This window comes from Struthio camelus, chromosome 3 (assembly GCF_040807025.1).
Source record: "Struthio camelus isolate bStrCam1 chromosome 3, bStrCam1.hap1, whole genome shotgun sequence".
Classification (NCBI taxonomy): Eukaryota; Metazoa; Chordata; class Aves; order Struthioniformes; family Struthionidae; genus Struthio; species Struthio camelus.
The window spans coordinates 76,338,808-76,359,205 of NC_090944.1; the positions used below are offsets into that span (position 1 = coordinate 76,338,808).

The 20,398-nt window shown below is 35.5% G+C and overlaps 1 protein-coding gene across 2 annotated transcripts in view; it reads left to right on the top strand.

Annotated features, from left to right (window-relative positions):
* VTA1 (vesicle trafficking 1) overlaps positions 1–20,398 on the top strand; it is a 42,938-nt gene that overhangs the window by 10,836 nt on the left and 11,704 nt on the right. For both annotated transcript variants that reach the window (XM_068938518.1, XM_068938517.1), the window contains exons 2-5: positions 3,678–3,772; positions 7,147–7,274; positions 7,800–7,875; positions 12,000–12,111. In XM_068938518.1, coding sequence (XP_068794619.1) covers positions 3,678–3,772; positions 7,147–7,274; positions 7,800–7,875; positions 12,000–12,111 — 411 coding nt within the window. The remainder of the gene's footprint in view (positions 1–3,677; positions 3,773–7,146; positions 7,275–7,799; positions 7,876–11,999; positions 12,112–20,398) is intronic.

Below are 20,398 nucleotides of genomic sequence, written 5' to 3' on the forward strand. Positions count from 1 at the left end.
TTTGATAATTATTGACACAGTTTTTCAAGTCCCCTGCCTTCCCCCTGCTTTTGACTAGAGCAGCTCTGAGTAAAGCAGTAAGTTTACTCAAGTGTTCTTCTTGGCAACATTTTGTTTGTGACTGGTGTGCTTCAAACTGTGGAAAGTATACTTAATACATCAGTTTTCTTCAGTTTCTTCAGTTCATGATTTGAAGCCGCTGTTCCAGACGATTTTGACTGGCAGGCTATGCTTTGCATTTTCTGACCTGCAGGTTGCCTAGTTTTGCATTACAAGAAGGTTACTTTCAAAGATATTTTTGCATTTCCCTCAGTGAAGACTCTCTTTCAGTACTGAATGCTACTAGTTTGCCGTGCTCTGTCAAGAGTGATTTTCACAAGCATCGTAGCCTTCCTCACTGTCTACTTGAGAAATAAGTAAAAGCTTTTGCCCCTACCTCAATCATTGCTTCATGAGAGGTCTGTCTCTGGCTAGGTTTTGATATGCAGTACCCCTTTTGAACCTATTCATCATCTGTGATGAAATGAGTACGCAAAAAATTTTGAACTCTTAAGAATTCTTGAAAGATAGCTCTGGACTCCCTGCATTTGTTAAGATAACTTAAGTGTGCTTTGACTTTTCCTTAGTAAGATCCTTCAGGAAGACTGCTTTCCAGTTTGTATTGACATTGATTAAAATCAGAAGGATTGATGGTTTGATGCAGTAACTGTCTCATTGCATAGTTGATCATGTGGTGCAGAGATGTAATTGCAGTGACAGTTGAAGCACGTTTAACCTTAGCTCAGGTGACATTAATAGTGTCTCTGTAGAGCGTGTAGGGCTCCTACTTGGAGCACTTCCATAGTTTCATGGGAATGTATATATTCTTTGGGGAACAGTTCTCCAAGCTTTAATGACCTGCAAGCTCTTTGGCACCTTGATCCCAGAGTCCTTTTCAAACAGGAAAGTCATGTTGATGAGGAACATTGCTTGAAGTCACCCATAGTGTAAATTTGTATATAGACAAGAAAAACATGTTTCTTATCTGTAACTATTGTTCTTTGACCTGTATTCTCTGTGTGTTCAAGGCTCGCTCCTCTGCTCTAGTTCACTGGGATGCCTGAAGGGAGTCTTTGAGTTTTTCTTGGTCTCTAAATCCTGAAAGGGAAGGGGACTGGCTTTTTAGGGCTGCCTACAAAGCATACAGTTGCCACAGGCTTTTAAATACACCCCTTTTTGGAAAAATGTTCTCTTGTTTTCCATATTTAAATGGGTGTATTTGCAGTGCATGTGAAAAAAAAATCCACATATAGGTAGCAATCTTGAAGAGTAACAGTTACAAATAAGTAGCTCTTGAGTTTTGAGGATTAACCTAATCACTAAAAAAGAAGTTTGCAAGATTTCCGTTTATGTGTAAGAGCTCTTTTTATAAAGAGTTTCTCTTTATATAATTTTGAAAGAGGTATGAAGATGGATTCTTCATACGTATAGCTTAAGAGAAAGCTGTATCCGGTAGTGATCAAGGATATTCTGAATTTATGTCGCCCCAACTCACATCAGTCTAGCATTCATTTCCTGTGGTTTCATCTGAAAATGTCTAGTATTTGCATCTGTCAAAATAAAAAATACTGATCTAGGTGGCCCGTAGATCTGACATCCATTTTGTTAATTCCTAAGTGGTAAGTTACTAAATTATACCATGAAACGTGTTAAGGGAAGCTTTCAATCAAGTGCATATTTAAAAATCAGTTTAATTGAAGACTGTAAACACTAACCTCTCATCATACGATTATGATATTTTAATTAGCAGTAGACTTAAATTGAGTGCCTTAAATACAAATCTGCATCTTTCTATGTTTGATTTCTTTGAAATGTAATTTTAACTTTGCATTTGCTCATTTCATAGTTCTTAATGATAATATGTCAGCATCTTGAAGATAAATAAGATGGATTTGAGAGTACATATCAGTAATTAGTTTAATCTCAGTGTTGTCGCTGATGGCAAATACAATTTGTTTTAGAACTGCTGTCTTTCATTTATCATTGTCAATTTTCATTTTCATTTGTTCATACCTTGTATTCATTCCTGATTTTTTTTATTTCAGCTTAGAACAGATGTTTACTTGATTAGTTTTTACTGAAGACTTAAGTAGAAGGGTGCTAGCTTGTTTTCTAAATTCTAAGAGCAGTGAGGCATTGAAGGGCACAGCTTCTTTATTTCTTAGCTGCTCTTTAATATTCTAGTCTTTTAGTGGTTGGACAACTCAAAAACAGCTTTATTTTAAAATTCAAAAATGTGTCAACTTTACTGTCTCAAATAAGGAACGTACACTTCGTCTAGTTTGAATAATCAGATGCATTTGAAACTTGTGAAATGCTAATTTTAAAATCTAGAAAAATGATTTAAATTGTTTTGTCCATCAGCAGAATCTAGGAAAGTTTTGTGGAGAGGGATGTTCAGTTTTATTAGGCAAACTGATAATGAGTGGAAAGGGCAGGCAAGCTGTTGAACATATCCTGTGTTCAGCAGCAAGCAGCAGGCTGAGTACAGGTTGAAAACAATTGCTTTCTATGTTTGTGATAACTGAAATGATTTTGAGAGAAAAGGGTGACAGGTATCTGTAGTGCATGAAAGGATATTTAGAAAGGGAGAGATGATAAAGCTGTTAAGCAAATAAGTTTCATTTTGCAAAGCTCAAGGGCTTGCAGGAAGAAGGTCATTGGAGTGTGCCATAAAAACTAATTCATGATAATATTCAGTAGAGTTTACAACATTGTTGTTCTTAAGCTCTGCATTTGAAGATGTTTTGTAAGACTTCCTTGAGGGTCAGGAGCATGAATTAATAGAGTGGTTGCTTTGTGAAGAACCTTCTCCAGTTGGTTACTGTCCCTTATCACTTGTCTATGTTTTAATCCTAGGGAAAAATAATTTTTTTTGGTTTTACTCTTTCCTAAAGCATGTCCAATTCTGGCATGTGCATACAAAGAATTCATAGATTTTGGTAGTTTTGTTGGTCTTTTTTTAATTGGAAGAGGTTAATCACTCAATGTCAAGATCATATGAAAAAATGGAAACATTACTTGTAGGGCAAGTTTAATGATGTTTGTCTTATCTGATATAAAGGTGGGGTGTTTGTCTTGTGTGCCTTTTGAGGATGTGTATATATATACATGGATATAATAGATGTTGAAGTCCATTTGTTCAAGTTCAGTTTTAAAGCTAATTAGCTCCTGCTACCGGACATTCCATTTCTGCCTATATTCATATGCTCAATACTTATACATATATGTTAAGAGCTCTGTGAAAATTTTTGACATATAATTTGGGATAAAAATTGAGTTCAGGTCACATTTGAGAGAGTTGCAGATGACGGGTGGTGGTCTTTTGCAAAAGCAGTTAATATTGCTTCGTAGCAATGCAAACTGTCAATTGAAATCAACAGGAAAGCTCATGTTTCAAAATGAAGCAAACTCAGAAAAATACCTCCCAGTATATCTGCAAGACTGAACGTATCTAGATTTAGCTGTTAGTGCTCCGTAGCACTGTAGTAGCCCCTTGTTAAGCCACAAGATGAGTTTTGTCTTTCAGATATGTTGGGGGGGGGGGAACGACATTGCTTGCTTTGAGTTTGAGTTTTGCCATAGATACTCATTCGCTCTTGTGTTTTTTTTTCTCTCTTGATTTGTTTCCTTTAAAGGCCGTTTGTATGCAATGCAAACAGGGATGAAGATTGATAGTAAAACCCCAGAATGCCGTAAATTTTTATCCAAACTTATGGATCAGTTGGAAGCTGTGAGTAGAATTTATTACTCTCCTCTACAGTTGTGATGTTACTTTAATTTCTATTTAAGCTTCTGCAAATGTTGTCTTTTCTCTGTCATCAGCTAATAATGCAAATATTCTGTATGCAGGCATACTGTGTATATTTTTTAAGTTGTATGTAATAAATTGTCAGAAGGACTGGAAGGAGGTAAAGCTCTCGTTCCCTCTCCAACCTCATTACAGTCCACACTTACACTATAATTTCATTTAGACGATATGAATTACAAAGATACTACATCAACATATTCTCACTCTCATAAGTGAGAAAAGATATCACTTATTATGAAATAAACGCAGGCTTTTCAAAAGACCTTTTTATTGATTTGTCTTTGATTCCACGTGGTCTTTGAGAGTTGTTTCCACTTCTATAGGAGTGGCTAGCCTAGTCTTTCATGCTTTTGTAATTTTTTTCCCAAATTTTTGTACCTAGGGAATTTTTTAAAACATACTCTTAAAAGATTAAAATACTTTTGATCCAATCTCCTAATAGAGATTGGGGATCTTATATGAATTCTTATAAGCATGATCGTGTCTGTGCAGATAAAAGCCAAACTCTTTTGAGAGGACCCAATAATATGAAAACCTAAAACCTTAAATAGAGTTAAACTAAGAAAGAAAGGGACCAATGGTCAGTTTAAGCTTCGGTAGCTGTTTTAGACTGGTGTTTTGTAGAGTAGTTTTCAATAGTCCAGAAGGAACTAGTGTATTGATTTTAATGCTTAAGGGCTAGTTTGGAAGCAGAAAGTAACATTATAAAATGGAGCAGAGGTACATTTTGTGTTCAATATTAATATTTCTGTTCAAAATCTAGCCAGAGTAATGCCTGAAGAGTTTGTGTGAAACTACTGAAAAAGCCTTCAATTCTTCAGATTTTTTTTTTCCGACTGCACATAACCTTTTGTCTTCTGTTCATACCTTGTTTTCCTTGCTATGTTTTATCAGTGGTTTTTAGCAATCAAAAATGTAGGATGAAGTGAATTGTTGTTGGTGTGTTATTTCATGAAACTTCAACATCTTCATAGCTCTGATTTTTCATACCAGAAAGGAAGGGGTGACGGGAGAGAATATATTAAAACTCCAAAAGATTTTCCTCCACATTCGCTAAAGATTGTTCAAGGTTATTGGATTCCTTATAGTACTGCAGGAGCTAGACTATCTGCAGTATGCAGCTACACTTTCCGTTTCAAATACGGAAAGACAAAAAAACCCAGCAAAAACCCTTGGGTGTCTGTCTCTATTAAGATGGTTTGTCTTTCAGTTAATGGTAATATTGTCTATGTGGCAGGTGATACAAGGAGGAAGTATTCGTGCATGCTGGCAGATGATGCTGTTTGTATTCAAGAAAGAAACAAAATTAGGCTTTCAAAAACACTAATGCTTTTTGAAGACCTTATGTAGAATATGAATTCACTTCTGAAACCAAGTAACTTTTTTTGGCAGCATTCTGTGTTTGTTCTATTTAGCCAGGTGGTGGAAAGCTGGAGAGAGAGAGCACGTCTAAGCAGTTCTGGTGTAGCGTTTGGGGGGAGTTGGAAGAGTGGGCAGAACGACAAGTTGGAGTGTTAGTATCGCTACAGAAATTTGACGGTGGCCATTGTCAGACTGCAACTAACCAGCAGGGGGCATAAAGGAGTTTCACATATCTGTGCTCAATGTTTCTCTCAGGTTTTGGTGTGTTGCTACTATTGATTATTTCAGAGGTTAGGCAGAAGCTTGCAAACAATTCTGAATTTTATGCTAGCAAGGGATAAAACAATAGAAACATCTAGAAATCACCGGTTAGTCTTATTGCAAGAAAAATCCTTGTAGTTAATTAAATATGGTGATTTTTGGATCTAAAATGCATGTTTTGATCAAAAATATTTTACATGTAGCTGTGGTGTTTTGCTTTTTCAGTAGGTAACTTTAATTTAAATGCTTGTACTAAAATTAAACCCAATTTGCGTGATTTTTAGGTTGAAATCATGAGTCATAGTTAAAAACATCAGTACTGCAGTACTGAATTACAGATTGTCCGAAGGATAGTTTCAGAAGTAAACAACTTGGACAACTTTAATTTTTTTTAGGAGTGTATGCAACTGAGTGCTATTTGTGCCCTTGAAACTGTCTCCATTGAACATCAGATCAAGTCTAATATTAAGTTGTTTTCTAAGTGTAAGGTGTATATATAGGCTTATAAAATATATATAAACAATTTTTTCCTCAGTGAACTTCAACAATGTCTCATTTCAGATATATGTTTTACAACTTAAAGGTTATGATACACCCAACAAGAAAGAAACAAAATTACGCTTTGAAAAACACTAATGCTTTTTAAAGACTTTGTGTAGAATATGAATTCCACAAAAATCTGTTAAGTTTAAAGCACTATTTGGAATGTTTGTATTTCACTGCTGAAAACAAGTAACTTTTCTGGCAACATTATATGCATTGCAAAGTTGGCAGCAATGTGAAAAATATTATAGAAATGCAGCCTGTAGGATTAAATTTTCTTCACGTTCACACACTGAAAAATAAGTGCCATTCAGAGATTGTTTTTAAATCTTTTGGCAAAATAAGGACTGCAGGTTAGTATCACACAGTGTTCCTGTTTTTGTTCTCAAAGGATAGCTTGAGATTTCCTTGTGCGCAAACAGTAAGCCTATTCAGAAGTTGTAAGTCCACCTGTTGTAACTGTAACAGGGTTATTTGCTTTACTGATTTTTATTAGGAAACCTGAGGCTTCTTGTACTCTAACCCCTTTGAAAAGAGGTCTTTGAATGGCAACATGCTGCTTACACTGAAAATTCCAGTAAATCTGTAGGTCGCTAGACCAGTCAAGGTAGGACTGGGGCTCTTTAAAGAGGTAATCTGCTGTAGTGAATCTTGCAAAAGAGAAGATGTATAGTCAGTCTGACCTACAGTATCTTTGCAAAACATGCGTTATTTTTCAATTTAAGTGAGTTGAATCCTCATTTGGGCTTCACAGCTCTTGGTATTTCAGATAGTAAGGAAAAAAAATCTGTAGTTATTCTTTTGCAGTATTACAGTTGCATGTTGTTGTCTCTGTTTTTAAAGTTCTTTTTTTTATTTAAAAGTTATTCTGTATTAGTGGATATTATTCAGAGCTACTAATTCATAATAATTTTCTCTCCAAAATAATGTATTTTCTCATTGGCAGTCTGCTGTTGTCATTTATTATGTTAAGAAGCTGGAGATTTGTAAAATAATTGGTATAGTGTTTTATTTTTTAAATTTTTCTTGGATTTGTCAGAATCAGCAGCTTCTTGTGTTTGAATTAGATTGTAAAATTGCCAAAGTCTAAGACGCTAATGAATGTCTGATTTTTTTCAACTTTTTTTCAGATGAAAAAGCAATTTGGTGATAATGAAGCTATTACTCAGGAAATTGTTGGTTGTGCTCATGTGGAAAATTATGCTTTGAAAATGTTTTTGTATGCAGACAATGAAGACAGAGCTGGGCAGTTTCATAAGTAGGTGAAAAATCTTTGATTTGTTGCCTGAATTAATAGATTTGTAGGGAATTTGAATCCACACTCTCTTAGTATGACTGGAAGCAGGAACTGTGCTTTAATGCATTCATTTCTCTTTTGGAAACCTCCACTTTTTACTACTTCTCTGTCTCTTAACTTTGCTCACTGTTCCCTTCCTTCTGGTAGTCTTGAAGAGGTTGTCCACCTTCTGGCAAGCTTGTTAAAGGCCCAGACTGATACCGAACTAATGTAGGATGTCTAGTGAATGTTCTAAATTATAAACCAAGTGCAGAACATATAAGCCACTTTAGAAACAAACAAACAAACAAGAAAACTTTCTGTGTAGTAGTCAGGAGACTAGTCAATTTATTCTTAAGTTTAAATATCATGAAGGGGGTTCTTCAATGTCAGATTAAAAGGAAAAAATCAGTGATGATTGGTTTTAAATAAGACAGTATAATCTAAACTGCCAACTCTTAAAAGGTTGATGTTACCAAGTTAGTGAAATCTTTTCTTTTTTTGCAGAAACATGATAAAGTCCTTTTATACTGCAAGTCTTCTGATAGATGTTCTGACAGTATTTGGGGAGCTCTCTGAAGAGGTAAGTGTTAAGGATACCAGTGTATTATCTGAGTGCTTTTCATAGCACAGATGCAAGTTACTATTTTAATTCCTTAAAATGTTCTTACAGTTTGTAAATACGAACTTCAAAGACCGTTGGTTTTAATGGTGTAGTCAAATACATGTTGGTAAATCATAGGCAATCTTGCTAGGTATTTATATAAGTTGCATGTGAAATACTAGATAAGTATAATCTATTAGAAGATACTTCATGACTTAACAAGTATCAGTCTCAAATTCAAAGTCTGGTCATTATTATGGGATGCAGCATTACACTGACTAAGTATAAATGGCTGCAGGGAAAAATGATGCAAAGTTTCTGGCCATCTCCATCTTCACACCTTTTTCTTTTTCACCCTGTAAGGAGGAAGTTTTTACAGTGGCAATAATTGAGATGGAATTGTGTACAGTTTTAGTTAGAATAGATACTTCTGATGTTGCAACAAGCCCCACCTTTAAAAGGTGATATGTGAAGCTGGAAGGATATAAATTTGTTTCATAAAAAGTGACTTACTATCTGACCATTAGGACTTTAGTATTTTAGTTCAAAAATTTTATCTACTAAAGTAACTAACACAAACCCAATTCTAGTGCTGTTCACGGCAGTTTATTTTTTAAGCGAACAAATATTCCAGGATTGACTGAACGAGATCGTAATTATTTTTATTAAGGCACACTAAAATAATGTCTAGGTCTATTACAAAGTAAGCTTTTCTCCTAGCTGCACGATCAGCTGCTTTCTGTTACTCGTGCCTCACGGGAGAATTAATCTCAAATATGCTGGAACATACACTCTTACTTCCAGGACAAGGAATATTTTATTAAAAGTTAGATGTTCCTTTCTGAATTTACTGAATGAGAAACTTATTTTGAAAATGTAATGGTAAAGTTGAAAACATTTGGCAAGGACAAAAATTTATAGAAAGCTGTTACTGTCTGGTAAAGACGTTTCAAAGATCGTTAAAGGAAGGTTGGAGTATTCTGAGCAATAAATAAGAAGCAGCAATGATATGAAATCATCTGAGACCAAGTCAGCAAGCGCTGATCTTGTAAGTGCTTAGTACACCTCAGGACACCTAAATCCATGTAGGTAATTCACAAATATTTTGATTTCTCACGTGCTGGAGCGCTACAATCTTCTATGTTTCCACTAGTAAAATTCCCTTAGAAAAGTTCTATTACTTTGAAGACACATAACAAGCTGTGACTGTGTCTGTGCTGGGCCCAGACTATTCCATGCTTTGTTTGGAATTCACAGGCTAGACATCCTGTGTTTAAATCCCCTGAGAACCTTGATCTGATAGATGTGCCTAACGTGCAGGAAGATTTGCTAGGTTTAAAAAACAGTAGCTATGGCTCCTTTCATTTATAAGACTGGAAGGAAGATGAAAGAATGGTTTTGATGGTGATGTACTTAATGTATAGTAGTATGTATAGATATTAATGATAGATTTCTTGTCCGAGGAAGGGAACACTTGGATTCTAAGTCTTCCATAGCCTGAAATGATTCCTATATACATTTTTTTGTCAAGAGACACAAGTGTGGCGTGCTCTTCAGTGTGTTCTGTTGAAACTGGCTGCTATGCACCCTGGAATCCAAAGTTCATACAGCCAGAGAGTAAGTGTACGTTTTAATGTACTGATAAGACACACAACTTCAGGTTGTAGGAATCCAGTCCCTGCTTGTAACACTTCCTGTGCACAATTCAGTAACTTCAGAGGTCCTGAGGCAATCGTTTTGTGCGTGTGGAAAAAACTGTTATAAATGCCGATGTGGAATCCTAGCGGTGGTAAATACTTACTTCTTGAATATATATTTTTTTTTTATTGTTGCTAAAAGGACAGCAGTGCTTTGATTGGAAAGAAGCAGGATATCATCTCATTTTTAATTCATTTAATTAGTGAAAACTTTATTAAAATATTATGTAGAAAAAATACAGTAATAGGTTTCCACTTCTGGCTACCATTGTTAAGTTTCACCGGTTTCCTTATCCAGTGCCACATGAAGGAGTGATGGGATCAGTGTGCCATGGGGATGTCACAGAATTCTGCAGAAGTCTTCAGTGTTAGTCTGAAGTAAGGCTCAGCCTGCCTCTGGTTATAGAAAGACGCCTACATTTTCTACCACTTATAAGTCAGACCATCTGTCTGTCTTTTCAGTATGGAATTGCCTTCAAAAGTATGGAATATTGACAATTAAAAGGCTTTTAAGTCAACAGCAGAAAGCAGGTAGTTGACACTTAAAATCAGACAGTGGGTATTGTAAATAACGTATATGTTTATAACTGGTGAGTGACTGATGATTAGATAGTATGAGTAGATTGTATTAGAGGAAACAGTGGATGTTCTACTTCTCAATATTAGACCTAGGTGAAATGACTTTCTGGAAGACATGTTTTATAAGACACAGCTGATATGAATTAAATAGGAACCAGGGAGCTTGCTGACGTTATCCGTTATGCTGTAGCACTTGTAGCTTGTCCTGTTCTGAGCAGCAGTGCAATGGGTTTTGTGAAATACAATTTTGGATCTCTTATTAATTCTCTAAGATTGTGAATATCATTTCAGTCAGGACTTTTAAAGAGATTAACGTACATCTGGTTCTGAACCACATTTACCCTGTGATTGCTAATCTGGAAATTAGTGACAGGTGTCTTGCAGTGGATTTCCAGAAGTAGTATTCTGATTTTATTGTTGGTAGAAAACATGCTATCAACACTGCACTGTTCACCTGGCAAAATTACTTCACTTATCCTTCCATGTTTCCCACCTCTTTATATTCAACCTCATCCTATGAAGCACAGTACCCTCATACCTGTCAAAACATGTGACTGTGGTTGTTTCTTCTATAACTTCTGACAAAGCCGTTGCTTTGCCTAATCAGTTTAAGATTTCTCCCGCAATGAAGAACTTTTTCTGGATTAAAAGAATCTATGGTAGCTATCCCAGGAGATATGACATGGCCAATCCTCGCTTCATGTTTGACCATATTAATGTTGCACCTAGGAACATCAAAGTATATTTTAAAAAATGAAATGGAAAACCCTGCCACAGTTGAGACTCTAACATTTGTTTCAGTCACTGATGTTCCGCTCTGTGAAAAGAAGAATCTATGAAGGCCCTAAGTGAAACGCTTGTCTTCAGTTTCTTTTTCCCAGAAACTGAAAATAGTCAAAAATGAAGTATATATTTATTTGAAATAATGAAGTTATAAACCTTCCCTACTTTTTTTTCCAATTTCAAACTATTACCATGGAAATGGAATCAGAAAGGCAAGCAGCAGGTTCTTTTCTCATTTTTATTGCTTAGTACCGTCTGCTTCATTTCAGAGGACGAGAATTGGCAAAAAGAGGTATTGTGCACCAATATAATAATTAGCATTTTTGAGAAGTACTCATGTTTTTTTAGTAAACGCGTTATTAACCTTGTAAGTAGTAGTTTATTCAAAGTCATTATTACTGTAAGCCCTTTTCCTATGCTTATAGTCTGTATGTAGGTAAACTCATTCATCTGATTTTTAGCTATATTGTAAAGATACTAAATCAAGATATTGTAGGTCCTAGAGCATGCTTTCCACCCCTGCATTAATCTGCTGCTACAACAGCCTTTTTATAGTCATACTTTTGAATACCTATTTGAAATTTAAAATATTATCATTACAAAAAAATTTCCAGTCTTATCGATCAGAAGAAGTAGGATTTTCAGTTTCAGATATTTAAAGCTGAATTAAATAGTCCTCTAAGTTTATGAAGATAAGAAACTTTCTTTATCATTTCATATCAGTACTTACTACACAGTGCTCTGTGCTTCGCAGTAAATAGTCTTGGTTAAATTTCTTTATTTTTCCTGGCATGTTGCACTAATTGAAGATCTCCATATTTTCATTTCATGCTGAGATCCCCTTAGAGCAGTGCTTTTTAGATTTTAATTCACTGATATATTTCCCATGGGTCATTCATCTTTAAAGTAGTGTCAAATAATGGCAGAGAAAGCAGCTTATTTTTTAATCTCTTGCCAGGGTGGAAGACCTGTATATATTTCTTTTTGAATACGTTAAGTCACAGAAATGAGCAGTTGAAATGTCTGGCCTTTTACCTTCCCCAGAACGTTCAGCACAGGAAGTATGCCAGATGGAAGGCAGCATACATTCATAACTGCTTAAAGAATGGAGAGACTCCTCAGCCCGGACCTATTGGAATGGAAGGAGAAGGCTTTGGTACGTGTTTCCTTTTTCTGTGTGAAAAAGCAGATGGGCTGGGCCAAGACCAAAATGGTGGCATACGCTTTTATTCAGGGAGCATCTGACAGGAAGCGTAGCTTCACCGTTTAGTTAATGTTTTGTTTACAATGGATCTTTTTCTGCTTTTTCTTTTCTGCTTCTTGTACTGTTACTTTTATTAGACTTTACTCTATGATTCGTTTATTTAACAGAATCTATATATTTTTTCCTCCCTCTGTAGTGGAGATTATCATCTTTGTCACCTTTGGGCCAGAACCATGCATATCTTCAACCTTTCCTGCTGTCCTTCTTTCAAATCTTTTCTGTAGTTATGTTCTTTTTTGCCAGTTTATCCTCTCTCAGAAGTTGAATAGGAATAGAAAACTGACTCATCATAGAATTCAAGTCTAAACACCCATGTGTGAGACACCCCCCGCCACACACACATGCATACACCCTCCATTAATAGTTGTTTAGTTTTCAAGATAGGCTTGTGCCTACTCTCTTTAGATTTGATTCCTTGCCACTTTCTCATTTAGTCCCCTTTTTTTCTTGTTTTCAGTTGCCTTCTGTGCTTTTCTGATTTCCAAACTTTCTTCTTCAAGATTCCTTGAACTTTTCTCCTTAACTGGTAGATAAAGATTTCCAAGGCCACTCACTTACCAAAATGGATATTTTTCAGAACAGGTTTTTTGAAACCTCCAACATTGTAACTTCTCCTGTCTTCTGTTTAATGAATTAAGACTTGTCTACAGTCCACTGTTAATTTAACTCTTAGTTCTTCAGTAAGAACTGTTATGGGAATCCACATCCTTCTGGTTTAGAGCTTTCTTAAACTGACATCACCACAGTGAGCAGATGCAAGCTGGCCTCCATCTGAAGCAACAGAATGCATACTGTGCAGTCTATCTCTGGCAAGTGCACAATCATCACATTTCATCCTGTTCTGAGAAAGACAGCTCCATTCTCTTGTTACGCAGTGTGCCATTGTGTACGCTGGAACAGATACAGGAATGCTGTTGTGTATATAAACTGATTTTGGTTTTGAGTTAATCATGTTACAAGCAAAATACATGCAAAAAGTGATACACTGTGGAAATATGTCAGAATAAAAACAGTATATAGTTGCGACATTAAATAATACAAGGATAACTTGCCAAATATTTTCACCCATTTCCTTTCCCATAGCTTGTAATTTTTCTGTGCTTAATGTGTTATGAATGTTTAATTTTTTTGGGTAGTTTACTACTTGCTTTTGATAGCAGTTTCCTTAATAAGGGGTCTCTCTGTTTTCCCCCAACTCAACTTGTAGCATACATGGCATAGCTTGTAGCGTACATGGCGCACAGGACTTAGTAATTTGCATAGTGTCGGTTAAGTTAATATTCCCTTCTTTCTTTTCACTTAAGCTTGAATTCATTAATACAAATTTTTCTAATTAAAAGGATCAATAAATAAAGCTACAGTACAACAGAGGGACAAATATATATATTCATTCGTGCTTGAGGTCTGTACCTGGCTCTTCAGTGGATTTTGAAGTCTGAACCTGTAATTTAAAAACATTGTTACAAATAGCTTTGTAGCTTTCTGTATATTGATTTTTATTTAAAACATGTCAAAACATTAAAATACTGCCTCTGTTCTTCTCATTTTCAAACTTTTCATCCTATAAAGTCATATTTTCCAGCTTCTTTCTGGTTTGCCTATGAAGAAAGAGGAGGATAAGTATTGCATACTATTTATAGAAAGATCAGGTTGGTGGTTCTTCCACTAAGGTACAGCATCCTATTCCAGTTGGCAACCACTGGCTGTCTTAAACTGCCTAATAGGAGAGGTTTGAGAAGATCCAGCCAGACCCTTCTTGGAAGTGCGCAGTGATAGCATGAGAGGCAGCAGACGTAGGTTGCAACCAAAAAAAAAAATTTAATCAGTTTTTAGGAAAAATAATTTTCACCAAGAATATGGTCAAATATTGGAACAAGGGCCAAGAGAGGTTGTGGAATCTCCGTCCTTAGAGATATTCAGGGCTTCACTGGACAGAGCAGCTTGATCTGTGTTATTCCTGCTTTGAGCAGGGGATTGGACCAGGCAATCTCTAGAGAACCCTTCAGCCAACGTTATTTTATGATTCTAAAAAATTGTTCAGTTGCAGATACAAAAGAGAATCAATAGCATTGAGGAGTGAGGATTGCGGACAGACTCAGTAGGGAGGAGGATAGGGCAAGAGTTCTTCTGAAGTTCAAATTTAGCCAAAAAAAGTCTGAAAAATGACTCTCCGCAATAACCTGTTATTATTGTTTGTATCTTAAGGGCACTATTACAGTAAACTATAAAATAAATCATTGTCACCGTTATTCCATGTGTACCAAAAATCTGTCCCTGTTTATTGTTAGTATTCGTTTTGTTAAAAGTGAACGAAGTGAACAAAAGCCTGGATGCCAGTTAAAATTTCCTGCAGGGTCATGAAGAAAATACTGTTTGAGTATTAATACTCTTGTGAAAGAAACAGTAAAATATAAGGAAATTCAAGTATTTGTGAACTAGTTATGAGAAAGTTCTACTTTGATTTCCAAGCTACTGACTTACTCTTGGTACTATATTTTACTCACCGAAAATCCCCCTACGCACTTAAACCCTGGAATGGCTACTTGACCCACTGAAATATGCTTCATCCTCAGTACAGCTGTATTTCAAATGAAGCACTAGCAAATGAATTTCTTTTTCAACATTCTATCTCTTTGAACGCAAAGTTTTTGTTTTTTTTTAAACCATTAGTAAAGCTGTAGTAAGATAAATTCATGGTGCAGTTCTTACTGCAAACATCACTGCATCTTTATAAATCAGATTACACCAGCTTGATAGGAATTTAATAGAGAAGATAACGTGAGAAAAGTGCTCTTTTTTGCTTTTTTTTTTAAATAAATGTTAAAAATAGGCCAATCTAATATTTCTGATTTTAAATGAGTATTTTTAATGACCACACTCTTAGCTTTAGTAATGTTTGCAAAGCTTACCTGATTATGTGAAAAGAATTCCTGATTATGTGAAATGAATTCTGAATTTTATACGATTGCAAAAAGCAATTCTAAGCAGAGATTACAAAACTTTTGCTAAAATTAATGTATGTAGCTCCTGTGATCTTTAACATGTGCAAACAATAATTCTTCCTCAGCAGCCATAAATAGGCTATTTCTTCATTTTATTAATGTGCAGGCAAAGGTAAGTGACTTACTACAAGCCACATAAGAAACTGTTGTTAGAGGGAAAGTAGAGTTCGGACTACTCAAAACCCTAGTCTTCATTGCAGGTCATTACAAGAAGTAATAGGAATAGGTGAAGATTGTTGCTTTCATTACAAAGTGCTATCTACAAGCAAAATAAGATGGACAGAAATCCTGACTTAGACAAAATTTTAACATTCCTACAATATATGTAATTTGGCTATTTTTTTTAATTTCTTGAGGTACCTTTTGGGTGTTAACATCATTTCTCATGCTCTTTAATTTTCTGAACAATGAAATGAAAAATCCTTTTTGCCTTTTATTTTTGGCAGATAACTCTATAGTATAGGTGTCCATAATGCTTTACACAACTGAGGCAAAGATTTTATGCAAATTAATTTTTATTAGAAGATTTGGGAAAAAGAAAAATATCAATTCTTGCTTTGTGCATCGTAGGAAGAAAAGCAGCATTGTTTGAATATATGACTGGACCTTCCCCATTCCTTTCTACTTGCTCATTTTCTTCCTCCCCTTGCAAGTGGAAAAAGTCTGTGTCTAAATAGAATGAAACTAGGTCTCTGTAGCTTGACAAATTACCATTTTTTTCCAAAGTGTTATTTTCTTTGTGATTCTTGAAAACCATACTGTAACTCTTAGAGATGTTTTTACAGTAACATAGGCATGCTTTATGTACTTCTGCTGTTGGATTTATGGATGCTTTTGTCAGGATGCTGCTGTGGAAACTTGAAATGACATGCTTGATTTATTAATACAGTTGGAATACAAGTCCAGAGTACACAAAAAGGTCATTTACAGTAGCCCTGGGTCATCGAGTAAGATTTTGTACTAATATAAAAAAATTAGCAATATAATCTCAAATATGAGAAAGTTTCTAAATATGCAAGGTGTTGTTGCTGTAAAATACAGTAAACGTCACCCCTTATTTTGCAAAAAGTATTCTGCATCTATATTGACAATTTCCATGAAACCTCTACCGTCTCCACTAGGATAATGAATAGTGTGCAAGGAGGTAATAAGTTTTTGCGTTCCTTTCTTAAAGTTGGGAAACATATATTTATATAACTATATATATATATATATATATATATATAAGCTGTATTGCCAGAGACCTTTGCATTCTGCATGTGTTAGCAATGTCCCAAGCTAGAGAGAAACAGTTCAGCAGAATGAGGAAAATTAAGTTATTTTAAATTAGAATTAATAGATGAAAGCAAATACATTAGCTTTTTAATTCTCTAGACTCCCTAAAAATAGATTTTGCTAGTTTTCAGATTAGTGCTCTGGACTGCAGATGTTAAATCATAATCAGCCCTTCCTTACATTAGACCGACCGTACATTTCCTTTCAATACTACTTATTTTTCCGTGGTATCTAAAGCATAATAATTTGTAACGTAAAAAAGACATTGAGATCACGATAATATTAGGAAAACATTTGCACATTGCGTACAATATTTTCTTGCAAAGCATGTGCCCATTTGTAGTGGTAATGCAGATTAAGTTACTTATGTTATCGTTTCAAATCTCAAGACTCCTGACTTCAGAATGGAAAACTCACTGATTGTATTTACCAAACTAATTAATCCATGGATTTTGCTGTCACGATAGTTTGCAATGGAGTTCCAAACCTCATGTAAGAATAAAAAAAAAAGTGACTATTAAGGCTAATTTAAAAATGATATTTTGCTGAAGTTAATTATAGGGCTGTAAATGCTCAAGTTAGGTGCTGTTTGTGTGTCTTGCTATATAGTAAACTAATAGAAATAAGATTTATGTTAGATCTTGATTTAAAAAAAAACATTGTAAAATGGATCCTTTTCGCTGAAAATTCTCTGATAAATTAAGCAAACGTCTGTTATGTTTCTAACTTCTGGCACAACTCATGTGAAGACATAAAGGATAACTTATGAGATTTGTTCCAGTCCCACGTGTCTGGGTAATGCTTGTTTCTGTGAGTTAGAGTTTATCTCAAAATCACTGACATCCTGTAGTTTTACTAGAAGGTTAATGGATTTAATCCAGAGGGTTAACAAGGAATGCCATTAAACTTTAAGAATTATGTGTTTTGATCTTTGGACAAAGATTTGCTTACCAGGTTGGAAGTGTCAGCCCTACTCCACAAAGTCTTACCTTCAACTAACCCCCCTCACCTCTCCCCCCCCAAAAGAAGTCTGGATTACTCTAGCTCTGAGGAGAATCTAGAGAGTACACGGATCCGTTATGCTGAGATTTAAGCACAAAAGTGTGATGAGGGTACAAGAAAAGAAACTCAATTGTAGCTGAAACCGATTGTGAAGCAATTGTATAACTGTTTTGCAGCCTTGCATGTTTCAGCATTCTTAAGAAAATTGCAAGCACTACTGTTAAGAAGCTGCTAGAACTGCAGGAATATTTCAAGCACGTATCTTAATGTGGTTCTAATACTTTAATCTTTGATTAATAGCATTTTTAATGTTTACTTAGCAAAAAGAATACTTACTACGCTTTGATGACATTTGGGCACTTGAAACACCTAATAAACGAGTGTTAATTTAAGCAAAACTACTTTTATGTTTAGTGCAGTTAACATTTGCTAATTGAATTATCACTTAAGGAAATAAGTTGAGCGACTCAAACAGTTGAGCTTAACCAAGTGATATATATACCCGATTAAAAGTATATTGCACTTCTATGAATGTGCCTCTAAGGGCACTGTTATTAAGAATGGCTTTAACACTTTTTTTAGCTTGTTCATAGCATTGTCAAACTTTGACCATTTGAGTTTATATCTTCCATGGCCAATGTTGTGTACAGATTTTTTTTATTTCATATTATTAATTTTGGTCAAAATGATTGAATTGTTTCTGAAAGGAGAAAAAGAGATGGAAAATCTCTATGGTGGCTTGAAACTTGGACAAAGAGGTTGGCAGGAGATTACTGGGTGTTTTTTCTTTCCTTTTTTTTGCCAGAGATGGGCTTTTCCTGTCTCTAAGAAAATCTGCCGAAGATTGGCCCAAGTTCTGTGCATTTGAGAAACTGCAGTTTGCACATACTTGACTTCAGCTGTGAAATTCCAACAAACTCCCTAAAGGTTCCCTGTACACTGAGCATCCTTAAGGCGGAGGGGTTTTTCCTCTTCTGCAGTCATAGCTCTGAGCTGCTGTGGATGGGAAACTGGCATTAAGAGCAGGAAGCTTGTTTAGTCTCTAGACTGGCTTGGCATAAGAGGAGGAAGAAGCTTCCAGATTGACAGACAGAGGGACGAAGCCCGAGTTAGGAGAGTAAGTTGGGAGAGAGAGCCAAGAGGAAAAGAACTGGCCTTGAAATTAGGCTTGCCTGGAAAAGGAAACTAGCAGATAGTGGGAATAAACTGGAGCCAGGTAGCGTGTGCACTTGTGCAGGAGTGACTGGAGAACATGGAGAACTGATGCAGTCAGGCAATTTGGAGCCAGATCTGGAAATATCTTGGAAAGAAGATCAGGAGGTAGTGCAAGACTGGCACAAGAACAAGTGTGGGGCAAGGGGTTTATGTCCGGGATATGAAATCCTGACACAGAGACTGAGAAATCAGAGTGGGACTGAAGAGCAAGACTAGGGCATCAGGTGGCTGTGAGGGCAGAATAAAGGAAGAAGTATATTAAAGATTTGCGTCTGTGCAAGTACTTAAAGGTAAATTCTACTAACTGAGATATTAAGTACAGTGAAAGCAGATTTTCCTCACTCCCTCGTTGTCAAAAGTGGCTTAGCCATTTTTACAACATCTTTCACCAAAATACTAGCTCCAGTCAGACACTGAACATGGAAAGCATGCTACCAGTGGCTTATTCCCATCATTACTTTATTGTTTGAAAAGTAGCATATCTGGTGTTCACTTTTGAATCTCACTTTTTTTTTAACCAGTTTTAACACTTTAATTTCACTTACATCCATGTTAGATGATATTACAGTATGAATCACTAGCAAAAATACCACAGAGGGAAAATCTGGCACCTGAAGATATCTTTTGCCTTCCAGAAATCTGCCAGATGTTTGTCTGTATATGTCAGAAACAGCTAAATAAAACTCCAGAATGAATTACAGGATGCAGCAATTGAAAGTAATTTTTACAAGAGTAAGACAGAAATTTTACCATATTCTGTGTTTTGCTGTTAAATTTTGGTGGCGGTACTTTGCACTCCTGATGGAATTTTGATTCTAGGTTTCTTCACCTTTTTAACACTTTTAAACAAAAGTCCTTGGTATTGCTTTGTGGATCTGGGGATTTTGTTATTAGTATTAGGACGTTATAAGTGAAGATGAACTATTGCAACTTTGCAATATAAAACAAAAGCTTATTATTTAATTGTGTGTTTATTAAAGTTCAGTAAATGTGACCTTAGCCTAATGATAATATTGTCCACTTTTCTTCTTTTCATTCTAGCCTTTTATTGAAGTAAAGAGCATTGTGAATTAGAATGTATTTAATTATTTTTACCAAAGGTAGTCTCTGATTTGGAGGGGAGGATGTGAGACCTTAAATAGGTAAAGTTTCTAATATTTATAATGGTAGAGTGTTTTATTCTCGGGCTGTAGAAGTATTTGCATAATACATAACTGAAGGTCAGTATGGATTTCATAAAGAAAAGACCTCACTTTTGCCAGCTCTAGACACATGCAGATTTTGTGCTTCTGTATTCCTTTTTGTTCCCTTTCAAGCACTCACAATTAGGAAAGTCTCTTCCCAAAACTATGCTTGTTCCACCTGACATCGTTGATACAGATGGATACATGTATAGCAAATTAAAATTAGCTTTATTTATTTGGATTTAACACAGATTTAGGAGCAGAAATGAATCACTTTTTAAATTAGCTGGGTCATTAGGATAGTAAGACCGGAGCATTCCTCTTGGGGTCTGCAAAGCACTATGGAGTAGACTGGACCAGAACCTTAAAAACATGGTATTTGCACACGCTGTAGGATAGACTGAACGTTAATATTTGTGTAGTGTACTAGGTACTCTGAGTATTCTAAATACAGTTACAGCTCAGCTAAGCAGCATTTAGTTATCTTAGTGTTTTTGTTTG